Source organism: Peromyscus leucopus, chromosome 1 (genome assembly GCF_004664715.2).
Source record: "Peromyscus leucopus breed LL Stock chromosome 1, UCI_PerLeu_2.1, whole genome shotgun sequence".
NCBI classification, from domain to species: domain Eukaryota; kingdom Metazoa; phylum Chordata; class Mammalia; order Rodentia; family Cricetidae; genus Peromyscus; species Peromyscus leucopus.
Window position 1 is genome coordinate 56,563,432 of NC_051063.1, and position 22,998 is coordinate 56,586,429.

General features: G+C 46.9%; 2 protein-coding genes across 9 annotated transcripts; one reads left to right on the plus strand and one right to left on the minus strand.

Annotated features, from left to right (window-relative positions):
* Nucleotides 1-1,734: 1,734 nt before the first annotated feature.
* Nucleotides 1,735-10,373, plus strand: Kat5 (lysine acetyltransferase 5). 8 transcript variants are annotated; one of them, XM_028855908.2, is made up of 14 exons: nt 1,767-1,949; nt 2,049-2,115; nt 2,436-2,504; nt 2,594-2,730; nt 3,018-3,173; nt 3,263-3,337; nt 3,641-3,715; nt 4,433-4,681; nt 4,757-4,846; nt 7,588-7,728; nt 7,803-7,896; nt 9,414-9,573; nt 9,679-9,760; nt 9,846-10,373. In XM_028855908.2, the coding sequence occupies exons 1-14, from the start codon at nt 1,938-1,940 to the stop codon at nt 9,978-9,980; spliced, it is 1,542 nt and encodes a 513-aa protein (XP_028711741.1). In that variant the 5' UTR covers nt 1,767-1,937; the 3' UTR covers nt 9,981-10,373. The 8 variants fall into 8 exon arrangements, with proteins under 8 accessions (XP_037064088.1, XP_028711741.1, XP_028711743.1 ...); XM_028855907.2 differs by having other exon boundaries at nt 1,906-1,949; nt 2,991-3,173; nt 9,846-10,371; XM_037208193.1 differs by lacking the exon at nt 9,846-10,373 and having other exon boundaries at nt 1,735-1,949; nt 2,991-3,173; nt 9,414-9,602; nt 9,679-9,765.
* A 60-nt stretch (nt 10,374-10,433) lies between these two features.
* On the minus strand, nt 10,434-11,561 carry Rnaseh2c (ribonuclease H2 subunit C). Its single transcript, XM_028855913.2, has 4 exons — nt 11,334-11,561; nt 11,028-11,209; nt 10,833-10,952; nt 10,434-10,570 (listed from the first exon to the last, which is right to left on the minus strand). Exons 1-4 carry the CDS (start codon nt 11,503-11,505, stop codon nt 10,544-10,546), a joined length of 501 nt encoding a protein of 166 aa, XP_028711746.1. The 5' UTR covers nt 11,506-11,561; the 3' UTR covers nt 10,434-10,543.
* Between the last annotated feature and the right edge of the window lie 11,437 nt (nt 11,562-22,998).

Below are 22,998 nucleotides of genomic sequence, written 5' to 3' on the forward strand. Positions count from 1 at the left end.
GTGCCGGCATTAAAGGTGTATACACCCAGCTATTACTTTACTTTCTTGTTGTTGTTCTGGTTTTTTTTTTTTTTGTTTGTTTGTTTTTTTTTGAGACAGGGTTTCTCTGTGTAGCCGTGGCTGTCCTGGAACTTACTCTGTAGACCAGGCTGGCCTCAGACTCACAGAGATCTGCCTGCCTCTGCCTCCAAAGTGCTGGGATTACAGGTGTGTGCCACTACTGCTCAGCTTTACTTTTTGAGACAAGTCTTATTATATAGTCCTGTCTGGCCTAGACTTCATTACACAGACCAGCCTGGCCTCGAAGTCAGAGCTCTGTCTGCTGCTGTCTCCCCAGTACTAGGATTAAAATACAGCTTATTTTATTTTATACAAATTCTCACTACATAGCCCAACCTGGCCTTGAATTCGATAGCCTCTTGCCTTGGCCTTCCTCTTATTGGGACTGCAAATATGGGCCACCACACCTGGACAGAGATGACATTTTAGAGGGGAGACAGCAAGTTTCCATGTTGACAACCCCTCATACCCTGTTTCTGTGATCTTTCCAGCTTTTTGGATCTGACAGCCTTCGGATATGTAGTCCTAGATAAGATAGCTACACAAAGAACAATACCTTGGGTTTGGGTTTGACTCTGATGACCCCATGGGGTGCCCTCCCTCATTCCCTGGGCTTGGAGTGTCCAAATATCCAGGACAACCTTCACGATTCGCTCTGGCCATATGCTAAGTAAGAAGGAAAGAAAACCCTACTTCCTCATCAGGACACAGCCAGTAAGAAGTCAGCAAGACAAGCCCAACTCGTGGCCTCCCTTCCTCTTCCGAACCCCATTCTGGTTGATCTACTTTTAAAGGGTGTCCTTGAGGCTGGAGAGATGGCTTAGTGGTTAAAAGCACTGACTGTTCTTTCAGAATACCCAGATTATATTCCCAGCACCCATATGCTGGCTCACCATCTTTAAATCTAGCACCAGGAGATCAGATGCTCCTTCCTGGCTTCTGCTGGCTTCAGGCAGCCATGTAGTGCACAGACATACATGAGGCCAAACACCCATACATAATTTTGTTTTTGTCCTGAAGCTCATTCTGTATACTAAGCTGAGCTCAAACTCACAGAGATCTACTTGCCTCTGCCTCCCACCAGCCAGCAGAAAGATCCACTTCTAATCCAATTTCTGAGGTGGGAAAGACACACTTTTAATCTGGATCTTTAAAATGAGAAGACCCATCTCTAATTTCCGAACACACCCTGCTGCTGGAAGCCTATATAAGGGCACGGAAGGAGCTTTTTTCCCCCCCCAAGAGTTTGTTTGTGTAGTCTTGGCTGTCCTGGAGATCGCTCTGTAGACCAGGCTGGCCTCCAACTCAAGAGATTCGCCTGCCTCTGCCTCCCGAGTGCTAGGATTAAAGGCGTGCGCCACCACGCCTTTAAAATAGCCTTCTACTATTTTAAAAAGAGAAACCCAATATACAAAACTTAAAGAAAAATCTTGCTAAGTCCCTACGCCTGTGCAACGATATGCAAACACGTGGCTGGGTCTTCAAAGCTCTTTAGCCCTATCGACTCTCCAGGGTTCAAAACCTCACTTCCCAGCTTCTTACTTCCCGCTGCCACTACGAGGCGCCCAAACAAAGCCTCAGGTCAAAGCCTAAACACTTCATCTGCGTGACCCGCGTCGCACCCGGCACGTGACAGGCTCGGTTTTCCTCCAATCGCAGTGCGAGTTGTGGGGATTCCATCTATTACTTGGTCTCAGGCTTACAACATCCTGCTCTTCCAGTCCTGGAATGGGCTTGATCCTTGCTATCAGAAAGCCAGTAGCGACTCTCAAGTGTTACACTCTCAAGTAGCTTCGAGGGGCTCGGGCCTGCAGCTCACTCGGTTCCGGAAGTGACGTTTCCCAGAGGGGCCGGAAGTGGCAGTGGAGGGAGGGAAGATGGCGGAGGTGGTGAGTCCGGTGCCCGGGGCGGGGCGGAGGGAGCCAGGGGAGGTGGGTAGAGCCCGAGGCCCCCCAGTAGCCGACCCTGGCGCCGCGCTGTCTCCCCAGGGGGAGATAATCGAGGGCTGCCGCCTGCCCGTGCTGCGGCGCAACCAGGACAACGAAGATGAGTGGCGTGAGTGACGTCGGGGGGCGGGTCCAAGGAACCAGAGGGCGAGGGGCGGGAGGGAGTCAACGAGCCCACGGGAGAGGGAGGGGCTTCTGCAATCCTGGGGCGGTCGCAGAGACTCGGAAGGAGGGGCGTGGCTTTTAGACGTACGGAGAGGAGCCGGGCGGGGCTTGCAGAGAGGTGTCTCTTGGAGACCAAGTAGGTCTTGAGCCAACCCTTCCAGGTGCTGGGGCATAGGGATCCAGCCTGGAGGTGGAATTCAGGTCGAAGGGTGGAGTCTCATGACCTGGCTTGGCTGAGACCCCCTGTCTGTGTTGTTCCCATAGCCCTGGCTGAGATCCTGAGCGTGAAGGACATCAGTGGCCGGAAGCTTTTCTATGTCCATTACATTGATTGTGAGTCCTGGGCCCGGGCAAAGTGGGGTTGCTGGATAGGGTTGAGGGCAGCCCCTGGCATTCCCTCCTGAACCATTTCACTGCTGCAGTCAACAAACGTCTGGATGAATGGGTGACTCACGAGCGGCTGGACTTAAAGAAGATCCAGTTCCCCAAGAAAGAGGCCAAGACCCCTACCAAGAACGGACTTCCTGGGTCCCGCCCCGGCTCTCCCGAAAGAGAGGTGGTGAGTAGGTCCCCCATTTCACCTTTCTCTCCTGCCTCTTCCTTCTCGCATCTCTTGGCCTCGGGTTCCTGAATGGGCAGGAGGCAGCATTCTCCTGCCATCCATGACTTCAGCTTGCAAAGGATGGGGGCCAAATTGCAGGTGTAGCTTCCAGAGTCCACTATTGCCTTGCTTTAGAGAAGGCAGAGGGTGGGATTGGATCACTCCATGTTGAGGGGCCCATCAGCCCCTTCGCCATCCCACCACCATCCCCACCCCAGAGGAAGACTCTGGACCTATCTCTACAGCCGGCCTCCGCCCAGGCCAGCGGGAAGACCTTGCCAATCCCGGTCCAGATCACACTCCGCTTCAACCTGCCCAAGGAGCGGGAGGCCATTCCCGGTGGCGAGCCCGACCAGCCGCTCTCCTCCAGCTCCTGCCTGCAACCCAACCACCGCTCAACGGTACCCTCAGCAATTCCAGGGACCTTGCTTTCTTCTCAGGTCCCACCTTCTCTACCTTCTGACCCACCTTTCTTGGTTTCTCTCTGCAGAAACGGAAGGTGGAGGTGGTTTCACCAGCAACTCCAGTGCCCAGCGAGACAGCCCCAGCCTCAGTTTTCCCCCAGGTGAGTCTTCCAGTTTCTTTTACAAGATTTATTTTTATTTTATGTGTATGATTGATTGTCTGCGTTATGTATGTGCACCACTTGCATGCCTGGTGCCCATGGCCAGAAAAGGGCTTTGGGTCCATTGAAACTGGAGTTAGAGATGGTGGTGAGCCACCATATATGCTGGGAAAGGAGTCCATGTCCTCTGGAAGAGCAGTCAAGGTTCTTAGCTGCTGAGCCACATTGACAGCCCTCCAGTCTTTCCTCCCTCTTCATCTTTCTTGCAGCCTCAGTCACCCTTTCTCTTCTTCTCATCCACAGAATGGGTCGGCCCGTAGGGCAGTGGCAGCACAGCCAGGCCGGAAGAGGAAATCTAACTGCTTGGGCACTGATGAGGTGGGTATATCAAGGAACAGAGGAAGAGGAAAGCTGGGTGAAGAGATGGATTTGGGCAGAGAGTTCATTCAGTGACTAATTTAAAAGCAAACAAGAAGCCAGCCAGTGGTGGCGCACGCCTTTAATTCTAGCAACTCGGGAGGCAGAGGCAGGGGGATCTCTGAATCTGAGGCCAGCCTGGGCTACAGAGTGAGTTCCAGGACCACCAGAGCTACACAGAGACGCCCTGTCTCAAGGAGGGGGTGCGGACGGACACAAAACAAATGAGGTGGTAGGCAGTAAGGTGTTGATGAGATTAAGAGCCAGGCAGAGGTCAAGGGGCACTGCTGGAGAAGGAACTGGTCAGGCAAACCAGTCTTTGTCAGGAATGTTTTACTGAAGCTTCTCCCCAACTAGCAAGCCAAAAATAGTTTATTGTTTTGAAGATTTTTTTGTTATAAAGCTGTTATTCTTAGCAAAATTAATGCATGTTCATCTCAAAAAGTATGAAAAATACAAATAAACAGGGGAAAAAAGGAGCCAGGTAGATTAGCTATTGGGTGATTTTTTTATTTTTAAATCACAGTTTCTCAGTTTTGGTTTATTTTGGAAAGAGCATTATGGTGCTTTCCCCTTAGTTGATGTTATGCTTGGAGGAAGAAACCTGTGTCTGGGTTGAGAGCCATGTTCTGCTGATCTGTCTGCTACAATCTACTATTTCCCACTTGCCTTGGGCAGGACTCTCAGGACAGCTCAGATGGAATACCGTCAGCGCCACGAATGACTGGCAGCTTGGTGTCTGACCGGAGTCACGACGACATTGTCACCCGGATGAAGAACATCGAGTGTATTGAGCTTGGCCGGCATCGCCTCAAGCCGTGGTACTTCTCCCCGTACCCACAAGAGCTCACCACACTACCTGTCCTCTACCTGTGCGAATTTTGCCTCAAATATGGCCGTAGCCTCAAGTGTCTGCAGCGCCACTTGGTATGAGGGGTCCTGGGAGGCTGCCTACCCAGTATACCCACACCAGTGCCCACCTGATCCTCCTTTTGTCCTTAGACCAAATGTGACCTTCGGCACCCTCCAGGCAATGAGATTTACCGCAAGGGCACCATCTCCTTTTTTGAGATTGATGGACGGAAAAACAAGGTCAGTGGCTAGGGCAACAGGGCCCAGAATAAGTCATATGAACAACTTTTTCCTGCCCACAACACTTGACAACTCTGGTTCAACCTGTTTTTATTGAATTCCTGATGGAGAGCAGGGCTGCAGGAATGTATGGAATACTAGGATTTAGACATGCTATTTCCTGAAAGTCACTGTCCATGGCAGTAGCACACATACCACAGCTATTCAGATCCCAGTGTGAGAAGTGTTGTGAAGCAAAGGGTAAGTTAGCAGAGTTCAAAGGAAGCTATCATCAGAACTTTTAGGCAGTGCATGCCTGTAATCCTAGCACTCAGAAAAGTCCTGAGTTCAAGGTTAACCTGGGCTATAGTGAGTTCCAAGCCAACCTGGGCTATAAAATGAGAGAGACATTGTTTCGAGGAACCCAAAACAAACAGCAACAAAAATAAAAACTTATGGGGGCAAAGGTCAAATGTAAACTAGAAGCAGTTTAAAGAACAGTTTAGCCCAGCATGGTAATCACAGCACCCAGGAGGCTGAGGCCGGAGCATTTGAAATTCAGAAACAAAAAGGATTGTGGATGGGTATGATGGCACATGCTGTGATCCCAGCACTCAGGAAGCAGAGGCAGGTGATCTCTGCTGGTCTGTAAGGAGTTCTGGGCCAGGTAGGGATATAGTCAAATCCTATTTTGAGAAAGTATCCAGGTTGACCTGTGAGCCTGGACATGAAGGAGAGAACATGTCTAAGGCAGTTCTAAGCAGCTGGGTTCAGAGATTCGAGACTGACGCAGGACAGTATGTGTGAAAAGTACAAGGAAAGGGGCGTGGATGAGGCAAGACTTTTGAAGGCCAGAGGTCAGGTGGCAGAAACAAGATCCGTGGAGGAGCAGGTTTGGGTCTTATAGGTGAGAAGTTTAGAGCCCCTTGAGATACACGCCTCTCTTGGGCCTCCAGGATAATTGAGGGAGAGAGGCAGGTACCAGGATTAGCGGGGGGAGCTCGAGAAAAAGACTAAGTCACACACTGTTCCCTTTTTTTTCCCCTTTGGTTTTTCAAGACAAGGTTTTTCCCTATGTAGCCCTGGCTGTCCTGGAACTCCCTATGTAGTTCAGGCCTGCCTCTGCCTCCTGAGTGCTGGAATTAAAGGTGTGTGCCACCAACTGCTCTGTGTTAAGTGTGGTGTCTGAGGAAATGATCAGCAGGTGGTTACAAAGCTATCTAAAATTCCTCTGGAAATCATGTGTGTGGTAAAGCAGCCAGGCCAAGTTTTACAGGAGCAACCACTAAGGCTGGCATTTTCTTAAACCTCCACTGGAGGGGGTTGGGGATTTAGCTCAGTAGTACAGTGCTTGCCTAGCAAGTGCAAGGCCCTGGGTTCGGTCCTCAGCTCCAACAAAAAAAAAAAAAAAGAAAGAAAGAAAAGAAAAACCTCCACTGGAGAATAGCAGACCAGTTCCCAAGAGGCATCACTATGGCTAGAGTATTAGGGATTTGACACCCAAGGACAGCCACATGGGTAGAACTTCTCTCCTAAGACTGAGTGTGAGGCTAACTTCATAGGAAAACCTTTTTTTTTTTTTTTTGGTTTTTCGAGACAGGGTTTCTCTGTGTAGCTTTGCGCCTTTCCTGGAACTCGCTTTGGAGACCAGGCTGGCCTCGAACTCACAGAGATCCACCTGGCTCTGCCTCCCGAGTGCTGGGATTAAAGGCGTGCGCCACCACCGCCCGGCCGGGAAAACCTTTTTTTAAGATTTATTTATTACGTACACAGTGTTCTGCCTGCAGACCATAAGAGGGCACCAGATCTCATTACAGATGGTTGGGAGCCACCATGTGGTTGCTGGGAATTGAACTCAGGACCTCTGGAAGAACAGCCAGTGCCCTTAACCTCTGAGCCATCTCTCTAGCCCAGGAAAACCTTTTTTAAAAGGGGGACAGGGGACAGCAATGATGGTGCACGCCTTTATTCCCAGCACTCTGGTGGCAGAGGCAGACAGGTCTACAGAGTGAGTTCCAGAACAGCCAAGGCTACAGAGTAACCCAGACAAAACAAACAAAAAGGTCTCACTAGGTAGCCCTAGCTGACTAACTTCAAACTTACATCCTGCCTCAGCCTCCTAAGTGCTGAGATTATCAGCATACACTATCATGCCTGGCTTGGAAGTTGACTCTTGTTAATGGAACAGAGGGCAGGGCCAGCTTTACTGGGTATGGAAAGCTGTGCAGCTCCCCAGGGGGGCAGGCAGCTAGATCCTTGTACACATGCTTCTGGACACTTACGTGGCCCTTAGCCAGGTGGTGGTGGCACACACCTTTAACCCCAGCACCCAGGAGGCAGAGGCAGGCGGATCTCTTTGAGTTTGAGGCCAGCCTGGTCTATAGAGTGAGTTCCAGGACAACAAGGACTACACAGAGAAACCTTGTCTCAGAAAAAAAAAAAAAAAGTGGTCCTTACCTAAGCAGTGGTGATGGACTGACTGGTGGGTCAGGGTCCTAGGAGGGACGCTCACCACCAGTCAACTGCAGTTGCACATCCTCAGAGCCCTTGAAATGGCTCAGAGGGTAAAAGTCCTTGTCACACAACCTGAGCACTTGAGTCCACTCTGTAGAACCCTTAGTGGATGGAGAGAAGGACTCCCAAGAGGCTCCTGACTTCCACATGCATGTTGTGGCACATGTACACTTGCAGTCACATATGCCACAGTAAAATGTAACTCTTTATAGTACCCCCAGAGTGCTGACAGGCCCTTTTCTTTACAGAGTTACTCACAAAACCTGTGTCTTCTGGCCAAGTGCTTCCTCGACCACAAGACACTGTACTATGACACAGACCCCTTCCTCTTCTACGTGATGACAGAATATGACTGCAAGGGCTTCCACATTGTGGGCTACTTCTCCAAGGTCAGCACTCACCCAGACTGTCCCTCGGCCCTGCCTCGAGCCAGGCCTTCGATAAAATCCACCTGTTCTTCCAGGAAAAAGAGTCCACAGAAGATTACAATGTGGCCTGTATCCTGACTCTGCCTCCCTATCAGCGCCGGGGCTATGGCAAGCTGCTTATTGAGTTCAGTGAGTATGTGCTGCCCGACCAGGAGTCTGGGGCTGACAGGCCCAAGCTGGTATGGGTGTCCCTTTATCTGTGCTTCACATGCAGACATGCCAGTCACCAGGAGAGCTGCCAGAAATAAAGGGGGCACTCTCCCAAGGTCCTTTCCTCAAATAACTGCCCTATTTCCTGGAGTGGGTACCCAGTACCCACTTCTCTTTGGTTAAAGGTTTAAGTGTCCCCCAACTTTTCCCGTCTGGAGCAGCTCAGCTCCTCATGTTCATCTCTGGGTGTGTACCATAGTAAGTTCCTGGTTATGTCACCAGGCATGCCCTGAGCCTTGCAGGCAGTAGATGTCCAAAGGCTATTTCATCCACTAAAAGATGAACGTGTACCCTGTTCCTTTGTCAGGCTAGTCTTTTAAAGCCTGGGAGGGCTTTGGCCCCTTCTCATCACAGATGGGCTCTTAACTCTGTAGTCACATTCTGTTAACCCATCCATCCCCATTCCATTCACTTAACTATTCTCTGATCTAGGAGTCAGGGAAGAAGCCTTAGCTTTTCTGCTGGTGAAATGGTGAAACACAGATCTCTACTTGTTCAAAGTCAGGATCTATTTGGAATATTTTATTAGTTGAGTGGTTTCAAGTTGGGAATCACATTCTCTGGAAACTCAGCCTGGGAGAGCAGGTGAAAGGAAACTCAGGGGACAGACCACAGAAGTGCCATGAGGCAGATACAAGGGCAGGAGGCAATCACTGGACAGGGTCAGGAACTCAGAACTATAGAGGCAAGTATGGCATCCAGTGGGTTCATGGGACTGTACACCCTGGCTCCAACGTTGAGTAGGAACCCTATGTTCTCTTCCCCTTCCGGCCTCCTCTCCAGACACCAGCCTCTCTGGCTGCCCATCTTGTCCAGGGGAGATTGGGCAAAGAGGGTAAGACTAGCCAACAGGGATAGCCAGGAGCAGAAAGTGCCAGTGTAGCTGAAGGTAAGGGACACCCCCCGGGCCATGGCGAGAGAGAGAAGAGAGCTGTCAGCTCTGCAGGACCTAAAGGTCTCGTCATGAACTGCCCGGCAGTGCCTAGTGGTCAACACAAGTAAGAGGGCAAGGGCCATTACAGAGGTCAGTTACCTGACTCTGAGGAGGTACCAATCTACTTTTCTGTTCCATCCTCAACCACCCAGGCCACCCTGGTGGTGGGAGCAGCTGACACTGCCAGGATCACAGCTAGGGAAATGAATGACACTGAAAAGTGTCCTCCAAGTGTCCTCAGTTCATAAGGCTCCCTACCACCCTCCCAATGCCCCCAGACACAGGCTGGGGTGGCAAAGGAAAATCCACCACTTCCATCTCGTTAGTTTTCAGTGGCTAGCAAGTACCCCGTTGTAGCCGTTTTTCTAGACGCTTTCAGCTCCCCTACTATCTCTCATCCATTACCAAGAGTACCACAGCCTCGCTCTGCCAGCATCTGCTCTTACTCACTGCTGTGTGTACCTGTGATGCTTACTCAGCCTCCTGTGCTCCATTGCTTCAGGCTATGAACTCTCTAAAGTAGAAGGGAAGACAGGGACTCCTGAGAAGCCCCTGTCAGATCTTGGCCTCCTATCCTATCGAAGTTACTGGTCCCAAACCATCTTGGAGATCCTGATGGGACTGAAGTCAGAGAGCGGGGAGAGGCCACAGATCACCATCAAGTGAGCCCGAATCCCAGCGGGGGTGCATGGTATGACCTGTCTGTTCCTGGGGCTCCTGGGGACAGAGGAATACCCTCAGGGGTCCTAACCTTTGCCCTCCCGCAGTGAGATCAGTGAAATCACCAGTATCAAGAAAGAAGATGTCATCTCCACGCTGCAGTATCTCAATCTCATCAATTACTACAAGGTCAGGAGGCACACCAAGGGGGAGGTGAGTGGGGTACAGGGGCAGACCCTGTGCGCTGACCACATGCTGGGTCTCTCTTGCCTAGGGCCAGTATATCCTCACTCTGTCAGAGGACATCGTGGATGGGCATGAGCGGGCTATGCTCAAGCGGCTCCTTCGAATTGACTCCAAGTGTCTGCACTTCACTCCCAAAGACTGGAGCAAGAGAGGAAAGTGGTGACCAGACACTGCCCATCGCAGCACCAGGAGAGCTGGCAGAAGCGGGGCTGGCAGGCTGCCCTATCCTTCCAAGAGGCACACCAAGGGAGACAGGGCTGAGGACAGCTCCAGAAGGAGAGGCCCAGGAGGGGCCAACTAGTGGCCAGTACCAAGGCAAGCTCAGGGCTAGGCCAACTCCAAGGATCGCTGGCTTATCGGCCCAGGTCTGCTCTGAACACAGGGACCAGAGGGATCCAGGCAGCTGTGTACATCGAGACGGGGGGAGCATTCTGTACAGAGGACTGGTGATTGTAAACATTTCTTTTGTAAAGAAGGAGCTGGAGGGTGGGGTGGGTGCTGGTTGTAAAATTCTGGCCCCTCGTGCCCCCAGCAATAAATTGTTTATATAGGCAGAGGTATCACAAGTTCTTGCCATGCCAGGTTCAGGGCGCTAAGGTGCCCACAGACGCACAGGTGTTGTGAAGAGCTCATTTATTGGGATTAGAAACAGTGGCTCCGAAGTGAATTTATTGCTGGCTTACTGGTGTGAAGGAATCTGTGGCTTTCATTTTCATGCTCTGGCTCTCAGTCCTCGGGCACCTGTGCGTGAATCTGCAACAGGAGTCACTTCTACTATGTGACTTCTGTACAAAACAGGCGGGGACCCAGCTGCTCAGGGTGATAGCCCCCTTCTAGGAGGCCAGATGATAGAGGTGGAGAGTGCCTCCCACCACTCCTCAGGCTGATCCTCCAGAGCCATGGTCCGTCCCCATGGTGCTCACTACTCTAAAATCCCCAAATCACTAGGGCCGATTCAAACCGGGTGGGAGGGCGGGCCGACCCTAGCGGGGAAAGGGCTCGTGTGTGTACTCACCGCTGCAGCGAGGCTGGGCCAACCCAGGGCCCTGTGCACTTTGGCATCCGGGCCCGGGACCGTTTCAAGACCCCACAGGGTGAAGTGGCTAAAGCTGCCGGTGGCTCCGATAAAGCGGTCCTAGGAAAGGCCGGGTTCAGAATCGAGACGGCAGCTACCACCCTCACCCCGTGCCTACCCCCTCCCTCTGCTCACGAAGTCGCGCTCCAGCGGTTCCTGCGCCTCGTCCGGTTTGTCTTCCGCGTCCCCCGAGAAGTTCAGCTTCTCTATCAGCCCCTCTCCCATCTCCTCCGTCACCATCACGAATCCCGAAAAACCGGGCGGCACAGCTACCTCCTCGCCCCGCAGGCTGCGACCCCGAAACGACACCTGCAGCCCTGCGGGAGGAACATTCAAAGCCCGTCAGGCAGGCCTGGGCCCCGGGGCCTGGGCCGGCGGCTTCTCCCGCGAACCACCAAGCCCGTGAGCTCCGCAGCCTGCGCGGGGCCTGCCGGGCCTCACCGTCGGCACCGCGGCGCACCGCGGGCGTGAAGAAGCGTTCCACCGGAGCGGGCCGGCTCACCAGAACCTCGCAGGGCAGGAGGTGCAGCGTAGCCGGCTCGGCGTCATGCAGCGAGCCAGGGCGCAAGTGGACGCGCTGTTTACCGCCCGCCGTCTCCTCTGGGCTCTCCATCCCGGACGCTCCCGGGCTCAAGCAAAAGCTGGCGGGTGAGGCGCGCGGGGCCTGTCGGGAGACCCAGCGCGCTCGGCGCGGAGTCTTATGGGAATCGTAGTCCTTTCTCGGGGGCCGCCCTCTGCGAAGATACGCCTTCTTGTAGTCAAGTCGTCATTTTTAATTTTTTAAATCTTTAACTGTGTGTGATCTCATCCTCTGGCCTCCACTTCCCGGTGCTGGGGTTTACAGGCTTGTGGCACCACGCCCAGCCCTAACATTTTATGGTTTTTGCCGGCTGTAAAAACGAAATGGATTCCTAGAAGAGTCCTATTTATATAGGTTGTCTGATAAATTATTAATTTGTTTGTTTGTTCGTTTTTGTTTTTTCGAGACAGGGTTTCTCTGTGTAGTTTTGGAGTCTATCCTGGAGCTCACTCTGTAGACCAAGCTGGCCTCAAACTCACAGAGATCCGCCCATCTCTGTGTTCCGAGTGCTGGGATTAAAGGCATGTGCCACCACTGCCCGGCAAGTTATTGATTTTTGATAGTGATGAGGACTGAACTCAGGGCCTTGAACATACTAAGCAAATGCTCTAGAATCACAACTCTGTAGGAAAAAAAGGACCACGAAAAGAACACTCTGTCCCTGACTTGAACCCCATTCCTGGAACCAGGGCCAAGGAAAGAACACCTTGCCCCTGTCCTCTCTCCTAGCCCCAAGACTTGAAAATCCCCGGTGACTTGCAGGCCAAACAATGTTTTAAAGTTGGAAGCCAATCGATACTTCCGGCTGCATTGTAGTTTTCCACGAGCTCACTGTGTGTATGTGTGTGTGTGTGTGTGTGTGTGTGTGTGTGGGCGCGCGCTCCGAAAACCCTATAAAAGCCCTCCCTCATGCCAGCTCTCTGCTGTCTCTTCCCCGTTCGGAAGCAGCTGCCACTCTGGGGTTCTCTCCAATAGATACTCTTGCACTGGAAAACACTTTCAGACCCCAGTCCAGGTTATTGGTTTTTTTAAATAAGGGACATGAATCCATTTCTCAAACGCATTTTCTCTGTGTTACCTGTGTTGCGGAGCTTTGTATGTATATGGTAATTCTTGGTGTAAAGAATTTTTTTTTTTTTTTTTTTTTTTTTTTTTGGAAACAGGGTTCCTATGCATATTCCTGGCTGTTCTGGAACTCACTAGGCAGAATAACTGGCCTTGAGCCCAGAGATCTGCCTGTCTTTGACCCCCAAGTTCTGAGATTAAAGGCTCATGCTACTACTGCCCAACAAAGACAACTTTTGATAGTCACTGTAAGAGATTGGTATTGGCTCAGGACCCCAAGACCAAGTTCTCAGCATAAAGGAGATTTACTTGCCCCAGAGTGCCAGAAAGCAGGAAATAAGAGACAAAGAAAAGAGATAGATGAGGGAGAGGAAAGAGGGGTATTTGTCCAGGAGTGGGACAAAGGACTGCCTCTGAATAGAGATGAGACAGATGTGGCCCATAGGCAAATGGCAGTTTATAAAGGTACGGAGTAAACCCTGTATTAGGATGAGGTGTTTAAATTTAATTTGGCATGTTAATTAGTTGAGCCAAAGGGGGCTTTTGATTGCTGGCCTTTGGTAGTCAGCCTCAAGAGGAGGAAGTGGCCAAATAAGGGCATAGGCCTTGGTGGCAAGCTTTAGGAATGTAATCTAACAGTTTTTAGCAAAGAAGAGGGAGTGGGGGAAGGGCGAGGCCTGCCAGAGCCATGTCTGTCCTGCTCAAGTTGGCTAGAATTCCTTCAGTCACGGCTGTGGAACGATCTTTGTGCACTGTAAATACGTATTCCTCTCATTGGTTAACAGAGAACTGACTGGCCTATAGCTGGGCAGGAAGAGATTGGGCGGGAGAGCCAGAGCAAGAGAACACTGGGAAGAAGGGCAGAGTCTGAGGAGTCTTGAACAAGACAGAGGGAGCAGGAAGTGTAGAAAATGAGGTTGTAACAAGCTATAAGCCACGTGTTATTTGTCAGTTATTTGGGAGCAGCTGGTGGGACAGAGCTGACCTGTGGTCCTGACAAAAAAACTCCACCTACAATTTTGTACACTGTAAATATGTATTACTCTCATTGGTTAATAAAAAGATGATTAGCCGATGGCTAGGCAGGGTATTTGGGGCAGAGAGAATGCTGAGGAGGGCAGAACTCAGGAGTTACAACCAGACTCAGAGAGAATCGAGATGAACGTGCCATGTTGAAAGAAGGTATCATTGGCCGGGCGGTGGTGGCACACGCCTTTAATCCCAGCACTGGGGAGGCAGAGCTAGGCAGATCTCTGTGAGTTCGAGGCCAGCCTGGGCTACAGAGTGAGTTCCAGGAAAGGCACCAAAACTACACAGAGAAACTCTGTCTCAAAAAACAAAAAACAAAAAACAAAAAACAAAAAAAAAGAAGGTATCATCATGTGGCAGAGGGTAGATAAGAAATGTGGGTTAAAATGTGAGAGTTAACTAGCAACAAGTATAAGCTATTAACTGAGGTTTCATAATTAATAAGTCTCGGTGTCATTTATTTGGAAGCAGCTGCCAGGACACAGAGAAACTCTGCCTATAAGTCACATTTCCTTTTGAATTTTAAATCACTTATTTGGGGGAGGAGTGTGCCATGGAGCACTGTGGAGACCAGAGGACTAATTGTTGGGCTTGTTTCTCTTTCCACCATGCAGGCCCTGGGTTCTCAAAATCAAATTAAGATGGGCACAAGCATCTTTACCTCGTGGACTACCTTGTCAGGCCCCTGTAGTCGGATTTTCAACATTTTCTCATGTCAGTTTTTTGAAACACCTCTTGGTTTTCTGTTCAGCTATTTTTTGTTTGTTTGTTTTTGTTTTTCAGATACAAGGTTTCTCTGTGTAGCCCTGGCTGTCCTGGAACTTGCTCTGTAGACCACGCTGGAATTTAAGGAGGGCACCATAACCACTTGGCTGTTCAGCTCTTTCTAATGTTTATTGGTTCAGATACCCAATATTGATACATGATGTCAAGTTTTTCCATAAATCAAATAAATATAGAACTGTAAATGAGGGGAGGGGGGAAACTGTAAATGTTGGTCAAATTTCATTAAATCAGAGATGTATTATATAGTTTATTATATAAGTATATTAATTTATAGAATGGAAAAAGCATTGTTAGACAGCCAAATATTCTATACAGATATTGATTTTTAAATTTCAGTTGCTTACCTAGATACCTGAAGAATAACGCTTGTTATTCCTAGTATTTTCCATTTTTTTGGCTGTTCTCATTCAAATTGTGATGGATTTGCTTTATTACATTTTTAGTTCTTTTTTCAATGACACTGTTGTTCAGTTGAACATATGTTCACCAAATATCAACACTGGATAAGGCTACTTTCCGGTTTTTCAAGGGCAAAACACAAATGAAACCACTCCACAGTCATGCCTGATCACTGGCAAAATATGGGCACTGTCCAGATCACAAAATTAAACATCCTTCTCTTTCTAGTGACAGTGTCGCTGCATCTTTACTAATTATAGTATCACCTCGGTCTGGTCTCTGTGGTCTCTCTGTGAAGATTTGTTGAGCCATTCTATCCTAGGACCTAGAGAGAAGGCTCAGAGCTGGCTGGTTAACTTAAAGAAAGTCTCGCTTTAGTTTTTGATCAAAATAAAATCGGCAGGATGTGGTGGTGTGAGCTGGTAACAGCAGCACCGGGAAAGGTGGAGGCAGGAGGATCAAGGGTTGAAGGTTGGGGCAGTTCAGATGGCCCAGCAGGCAAAGGTACCTTTGCCACCAAGCCTGACCAAACTGAGTTCAATTCCCAGGACCTGCTGGTAGAAAGAGAATCAACCCCCAAAGATTGTCCTGTGACCTTCACACATGTGCCTAAAGACACACACACAGAAACAAGAATTGAAAGTCTTCTTCAGCTATAGATAACTTTGAGGATCGCCTGGACTGCATGAGTTCCTGTGTCGAAATAACAAAGGAATAAGTTATTTCATTTATTCACTTGTCTGTTTTATGTCTATTTGTATAGTGGTGAAGCTTTCTTCGTAAGTTCTATATTACATATAATAATATATATTTATTTCTAAGTAATTTATATTTGTTTATTATAATTGGTTTTTCTATTGTATTTTCTTTTTTCTTTTCTTCTTCTTTTTTTTTTTTTTCTGAGACGGTTTCTCTGTATAGCTTTGCGCCTTTCCTGGATCTCGCTCTGTAGACCAGGCTGGCCTTGAACTCACAAAGATCCGCCTGGCTCTGCCTCCTGAGTGCTGGGATTAAAGGTGTGCACCACCACCACCACCACCTGGCTTATTGTATTTTCTAATTTGTCCTTAGCTCTACCAAGGATTGACACACTTTTTCTGTGTGAGTAAACCATTTAGTTTTAATGAACTATAGTTTCTATAACAACTACTCAGCCTTTCGTTCCAGTATAAAAACTGCTGCAGATGGGGCTAGAGAGAGAGAGATCAGTAGTTAAGAATGATTTCTGTTCTTCTGGAGCACCTGAGTTGGGTTCTCAGCACCCAGGTTGGGCTGTTCACAACTGCCTGTAACTCCAGAGGATCTGAAGCCCTCACCTGGACTCTGAGGGTACTACACTCATGTATGTGTACATACCCATACACAGATACACAAATATACACATAATTAAAAATAAAAATAAAGGCCTGTGTAGAGACACATGCCTTTAATCCCAGCACTCAGGAGGCAGAGGCAGGTGGGTCTTTGTGAGTTTGAGGTCAGTGCGGTCTACCAAGAATTCCAGGCCAGCTGGGCCTAGATAATGAGACCTTGTCTCAAAAAAAATAAAAATAAAAACAAATATTTAAAGAAACAAACAAAAAAACTCTCAGCCACAGACAATACATAAATGAGTGAGCATAGCTGTGCTCCAGTAAAACAATATTTGCAGAAGCAGGCAGTGGGCTAGATTGGCCCTACCAGCCATAATTTTCAGATTCTTCCTCTAGGGTAAAGCTGTTAGCTGTTAATAGATCAATTTTCCCTGGGTACCTACCAAATTCTTCCATTGCTCTTGATATTTTCATTGTGTCTTCTTGGGTTTTCCAGAATCAGTCTCACTTTCAAATGATAATTTTGCCTTTCATTACATCTTGAAATTTGTCTTCTAATTGTCTTGACTAGCACTGCCAGAAAAATCTCAGACATTACTAGTATTATGAACATTCTTTTCTATCTTCTGAAACTTTGATGGGAATTCTGCAAGTTCAATCATCATGAAGTTACCATTTGTTTTTTTGTTTTTTTTTTTTTTTTTTTTTTTGTTTTGTTTTGTTTTTCAAGACAGGGTTTCTCTTGTGTAGCTTTGCGCCTTTCCTGGAGCTCACTTGGTAGCCAAGGCTGGAAGTTACCATTTGAAATGTCTTGTTAAGGAATCCAATGTCTCTGGCATCCTCAGACACCTGTTCTCTCTCTCCCTCCCTCCCTCCCTCCCTCTCTCTCTCTCTCTCTCTCTCTCTCTCTCTCTCTCTCTCTCCACACACATACACACAAACACACACAATTAAAAACAAAATAAACTCTTAAGGCGGGGAGGAGTGACGGTCAGTCTCCCTCTGGCCCAGAATGGCCCTGCTTAGACAATCCAGGAAATCCAACACCGGCTACCTGCATGCTGAGGAGGCAGAGAATTTGATGATTCCATAAAGTTGGACATCTCCTTCCGCAGAACCAATCTGGTGCTTGTGGCCTGCAGTTTCCTGGAGAGTTGTCTGTATCCAGTCCCGGTCGGTCGGAAGGTCTAAGAGGCTGGAATCTCAGATAGCAGCAGCCATCTGAGTGAGGGGGTGGATGGGGGTGGGGTGAAGGCAGACAGATGGACTGAAGTAGGAAGGTGCTGCCCCTTAAGGTGAGTATTCCCTCACAGACATGTCCAGAGCTTTGTCTACTAGGTGACTGATTCTAAAGCCTGTGGCTGTCAGAGGACAACTTTCAGGAGTCAATTCTCTCCTGCCATCGCGTGGGTTCTGAGAATTGAACTCAGGTTATCAGGCTTAGTGGCAAGCACCCTTATCAACTGAGCCATCTCACCAGCCCAGTCACCTGGCTGTTTAACTTACTATATTATATAAACTTTAGAATCAGCTTGTTGATATAAAAATAATAACTTTTGCCGGGCAGTGGCAGCACAGGCCTTTAATCCAGCACTCAGGAGGCAGAGGCAGGTGGATCTCTGAATTCTAGGCCAGCCTGGAATACAGAGCAATTTCCAGAACAGCCAGGCCTACACAGAGAAACATTGTCTCAAAAACAAAACAAACAAACAAACAAAAAACTGGGGGAGCTGTAGAGATGGCAAAGCAGTTAAGATCACCAGCTGCTCGTCCAGAGGACCGGGGTTCAATTCCCACATGGCAGCTCACAACTGTCTGTAACTACAGTTCCAGGGGATCTGACACCCTCATATAGACATCCATGCAAGCAAAACAACAATGCACAGAAATTGTTTTTAAATCATTAAAAAAAAAAACCTTTCTGGTATTTTGATTGACATTTCATTTAATCTAGATATCAAGTTAGGTAGTACGAATATCTTCCTAACCATGAGCATGAAATAGATGGCCACCTATTTAGTTCTTTGTTTGTTTGTTTGTTTCTTTTTTCCGAGACAGGGTTTTTCTGTGTAGATTTGGTGCCTTTCCTGGAACTCACTGTGTAGCCCCGGCTGGCCTTGAACTCACAGAGATCCGTCTAACTCTGCCTCCCAAGTGCTGGGATTAAAGGCGTGCGCCACCACTGCCTGGCTTTAGTTCTTGTTCTCTTCAATCATTTTTGGAGGTTTCTTCATATGTACCCTGTATATATCTTGTTAGATTTATACTTATATTGGACAGAGAGTGTAAATGATATCGTAATGTTCATATACTATTTGTTTATTGATCACATATATGAAAGCAATTGTTTCTAGACAAAGTCTCACTATGTAGCTCTGGCCACCTTCAAACAGAGATCTTCCTGCCTCTGCCTCTGAAGTGCTGAGATTAAAGGCATGTGTTGCCATGCCCAGCAGAAAATCAATTTGACTACTTATTTATGTGACCATTAATTAACCTTGTGTCTTATAACTTTGCTATAATTGCTCATTAGTTACAGGAGGTTTTTGTTTTTGTTTTTGTTTTTTTCTAGACAGGGTTTCTCTGTGTTGTTTTGGTACCTGTCCTGGATCTCGCTCTGTAGACCAGGCTGGCTTCGAACTCACAGAGATCCTCCTGGCTCTGCCTCCGAGGGCTGGGATTAAAGGCATGTGCTTTTTTATACAGTCATGCCATCTTTAAACAGTTTTGTCGTCCTCCCCCCAGATCTTTCTTCTTCTCCTTGTTCTTCCTCTTCTTCCTCCTCCTCCCCCCCTCCTCCTTCTTTTCTTTTCTTTTTGTGTTAGTGAGGACTTCCAGGATGATTTCTGAAAGGAGTGTGGAGGAGAGACATCCTTGGCTTAGCTCTGATCTTAACCGGGAATCTAGCTTCTCAGCATTAGGTAGAGTATTAGTTGTAAATGTTCTTTTCTTCATCTCCTTTTGTGGTGACAAACCCAGGGTCTCACACGCAGTAGGCCAGCACTCTACACTGTTATGTAGCCCAAGATCTTCTGGGTTCTGTTTGTTTGCTTGCTTGGTTTGTTGAGACAGTGACCCAGGCTAGCTTTAAACTCGCTGTAATACTACTACTTCAACCCAGCTTTATTACTTGCTTTTTGTTTGTTTTTTTATTTATTTATTTATTTTATTTATTTATTTATTTTTTTGAGACAAGGTTTCTTTGTGTAATAGCCCTGGTTGTCCTGGAACTAGCTCTGTAGACCAGGCTGGCCTTGAACTCAGAGCCTCCTAAGTGCTGGGATTAAAGATGTGTGCCACCACCACTGCCCAGCTTCATTACTTCCTTTTGCAAAAAGTTTATTACAGTGTACAACAGATTTCAAGATAACACTTCATTCTAGCTACAGGTGGCAAAAGATGTATTAGTCAATCCAGATGTTAAATAGGCATGGAAGAGGGGACATCTCAGGGACAAGGAACAGCTTCTTTCTGATCACATCTCTTCCTTCCACTTGGGGCCAGGGCCCTTCCCTGCAGCCTTGGCTTTCCGCTGTCAATCTTCTGCTCCACTTTGTTTCTGCTCTGTCTCTCCTCGTCCATCTCCAGGGCCTGCTTCTTGGGCTGTTTCAGTGGCTCTTTCTTGTGACCTTCACCAGATCCTGGTCCTTTCTGTGTCCTCACGTCCCCGCCACCCCAGGGTCTCATTAATTGGCCTTGTATTTATGACCCTCCTGCCTAATTAGTTGAGATTATAGGCCTCTCCCAGAGCTTGTTTTCATATAGTTCTTAGTAATTACCATTACCTCCTCACTCTGTTCCACTTGTAGGAAATAGTTCGTTTTTTGTCAGCTTTTATTTATTTATTTTTATTTATTTATTTATTTATTTTTACATTTTATAAAATCTTTAGCCGTGTGGTGGTGGCCCACTCCTTTAATCCCAGCACTCGGGAGGCAGAGCCAGGCGGATCTCTGTGAGTTCAAGTCCAGCCTGGTCTACAAAGTGAGTTCCAGGAAAGACACAAAACTACATAGAAAAACCCTGTCTTGAAAAAAAAAAAAAAAAACTTTATTGACAAATAATTCACATAGCATACAATTAGCCTGTTTGCACAATTTGATAGACTTTAGAGTCCAGCATCCTCATAGGCCCATGACACCATCACCACATTCTATTTTAGAACATTGCTGTCTTCAGTTTCATACACATATATGATATATGGTGATTACATTCCATCTTATCTTTTTAAATGAACATAATATTTGCAATTGTAACCATTTCTAAGTTCACTATTCAGTGGCATGAATTACATTCAATACATTAATTACACTCATGATATTCATTAATTACATTCATGATATTAATTACATTTGTGGTATTCATTGATTACATTCACAGTATCCATTCAATAACTATATTTATGATATTCGTTAATTACATTAATTGTATTGACTTATTACATTCATGACATTATATCCTGAAAGACCCTAACCCTTCAGGCTTATACCCCCCAAACCCCAGGAAATGAGAAACTAAAAATCTAGTTCCAAGGGCAAGCTGACTCAATCATTACTCAAGCACCCCTGTAACAATGTAACAATGTAAAAAGATTTCTGTTAAGAGATGCGCTCAGCTGTGACTAGGATAGTTGCAAGTGTTCCAGGAAGGACCACTGTGACCTTTGTGTAAACTCCACTCCCGCCCTGATACCCCCTTGAGGTTTCAGGAAGAATGTACATGCGGACATGACTGTACCCACTCTGTGATCAGACCATGATCTTGTGAAATGAAATTGTATGGGAATTATAATCTTATGGCTTTTGTGGGTTTTTCCTTTAAAAGCCCGAAGTGGCTGCAGTAAGACAGGACTCTTGCTCCCAGGAGAAGAGTAGCCCATCTGTACAGTCGCTTCAATAAAAACCTTGTGCTGTTGCATCAACTGGACTGGAGTCTGGGTTCTTGGGGCGCCCACTTGAGACCCTAGATTTTTGGGTCTAACAATACTGATACTACTGCCCGTTTGTGGGGCGTTTCCATCACACAAAACAGAAACTCTGTACTTAGGAAATCATTGCTCTATATTCCTTTCTTCTCCATCTTGAGATAATGTCTTATCTTTCTGTCTCTATGAATTTGTATACTCTATATATTTCATGTAATACAATTCTATAGTATTTGTCCCCTTTTTTAAAATGTAAAATCATTGTATGTATAACTGCATGAGTGATAATACACAGATAGCTTGAACATAAAAACAGGTTATAATTCAAGAGTTCAGGGTTATTTGAAACTGGAAAATATGTTCTCTGTAGAAAATAGTAAAAATGATAACATTTCCCAATAAGCCCCTTTAAGCCAAATAATAGCTGAATTATACATATAAATATTGATTAGGTTCTGAGATACAGAAGAAACCTATCTTCATCTGTTCAGAGAGCTATGTTTTACTTAAGTTTTGTAAGTGAAATTCCTATTCATCTTCTCCTTCACTGTTTGATTTATGGCAGACATTTTCCTATAGGCTAATCCATAATCTAAAAGGATTTTGGCCTCCCCTCCTGAAAGTACAGCCAGCATATCCTTTCATCAGCTTGACATGGTACAAATTCTTATCCCAATAGTGAAATGTTTCACTAAAGCTTGCCCAGTGATTGGGCATAACCAAAACTTATTATAAGCCACAGTCATCCTAGGGTCCCCCCTGATATATAGCCTCCCTGGATCTGTGGGTTGCAGTCTGATTGTCCTTTGCTTTATATCTAGTATCCACTTATGAGTGAGTACATACCATGTTTGTCCTGAGTCTGGGTTACCTCACTCAGGATGATATTTTCTAGTTCCATCCATTTGCCTGCAAATTTCATGATGTCATTGTTTTTCTCTGCTGTTATACGTACCCCATTTTCTTAATCCATTCTTCAGTTGATGGACATCTAGGTTGTTTCCAGGTTCTGGCTATTACGAATAATTCTGCTATGAACATAGTTGAGCATGTAACTTTGTGGTATGATTGAGCATTCCTCGGATATATGCCCAAGACTGGTATGGCTGGGTCTTGAGGTAGATCGATTCCCAATTTTCTGAGAAACCGCCATACTGATTTCCACAGTGGTTGTACAAGTTTGCACTCCCACCCAGTGGAGGAGTGTTCCCCTTGCTCCACATCCTCTCCAGCATAGATTGTCATCGGTGTTTTTGATCGTAGCCATTCTAACAGGTGTAAGGTGGTATCTCAGAGTCGTTTTGATTTGCATTTCTCTGATGATTAAGGATGTTGAGCACTTCCTTAAATGTCTTTCAGCCATTTGAGATTCTTCTTTTGAGAATTCTCTGTTTAGCTCTGTAGCTCATTTTTTAATTGGATTGTTCAGTATTTTGATGTGTAGTTTCTGGAGTTCTTTATATACTTTGGAGATCAATCCTCTGTCAGATGTGGGGTTGGTGAAGATCTTTTCCCATTCTGTAGGCTGTCTTTTTGTCTTATTGACCCTGTCTTTTGCCCTATAAAGCTTCTCAGTTTCAGGAGGTCCCATTTATTAATTGTTGCACACAGTGTCTATGCTGCTGGTGTTATATTTAGGAAGTGATCTCCTGTGCCAATGTGTTCAAGAGTACTTCCTACTTTCTTTTCTACCAAATTCCGTGTAACTGGATTTATGTTGAGGTCTTTGATCCACTTGGACTTGAGTTTTGTGTATGGTGACAGATATGGATCTATTTGTAATCTTTTACATGTTGACATCCAGTTATGACAGCACATTTGTTGAAGATACTTTCTTTTTTTCCATTGTATAGTTTTGGCTTCTTTGTCAAAAATCAGGTGTTCATATGTGTGTGGGTTAATGTCAGGGTCTTCAATTTGATTCCATTGGTCCGTATGTCGGTTTTTATGCCAGTACCAAGCTGTTTTTATTACTATAAGCTCTATAGTAAAGCTTGAGGTCAGGGATGG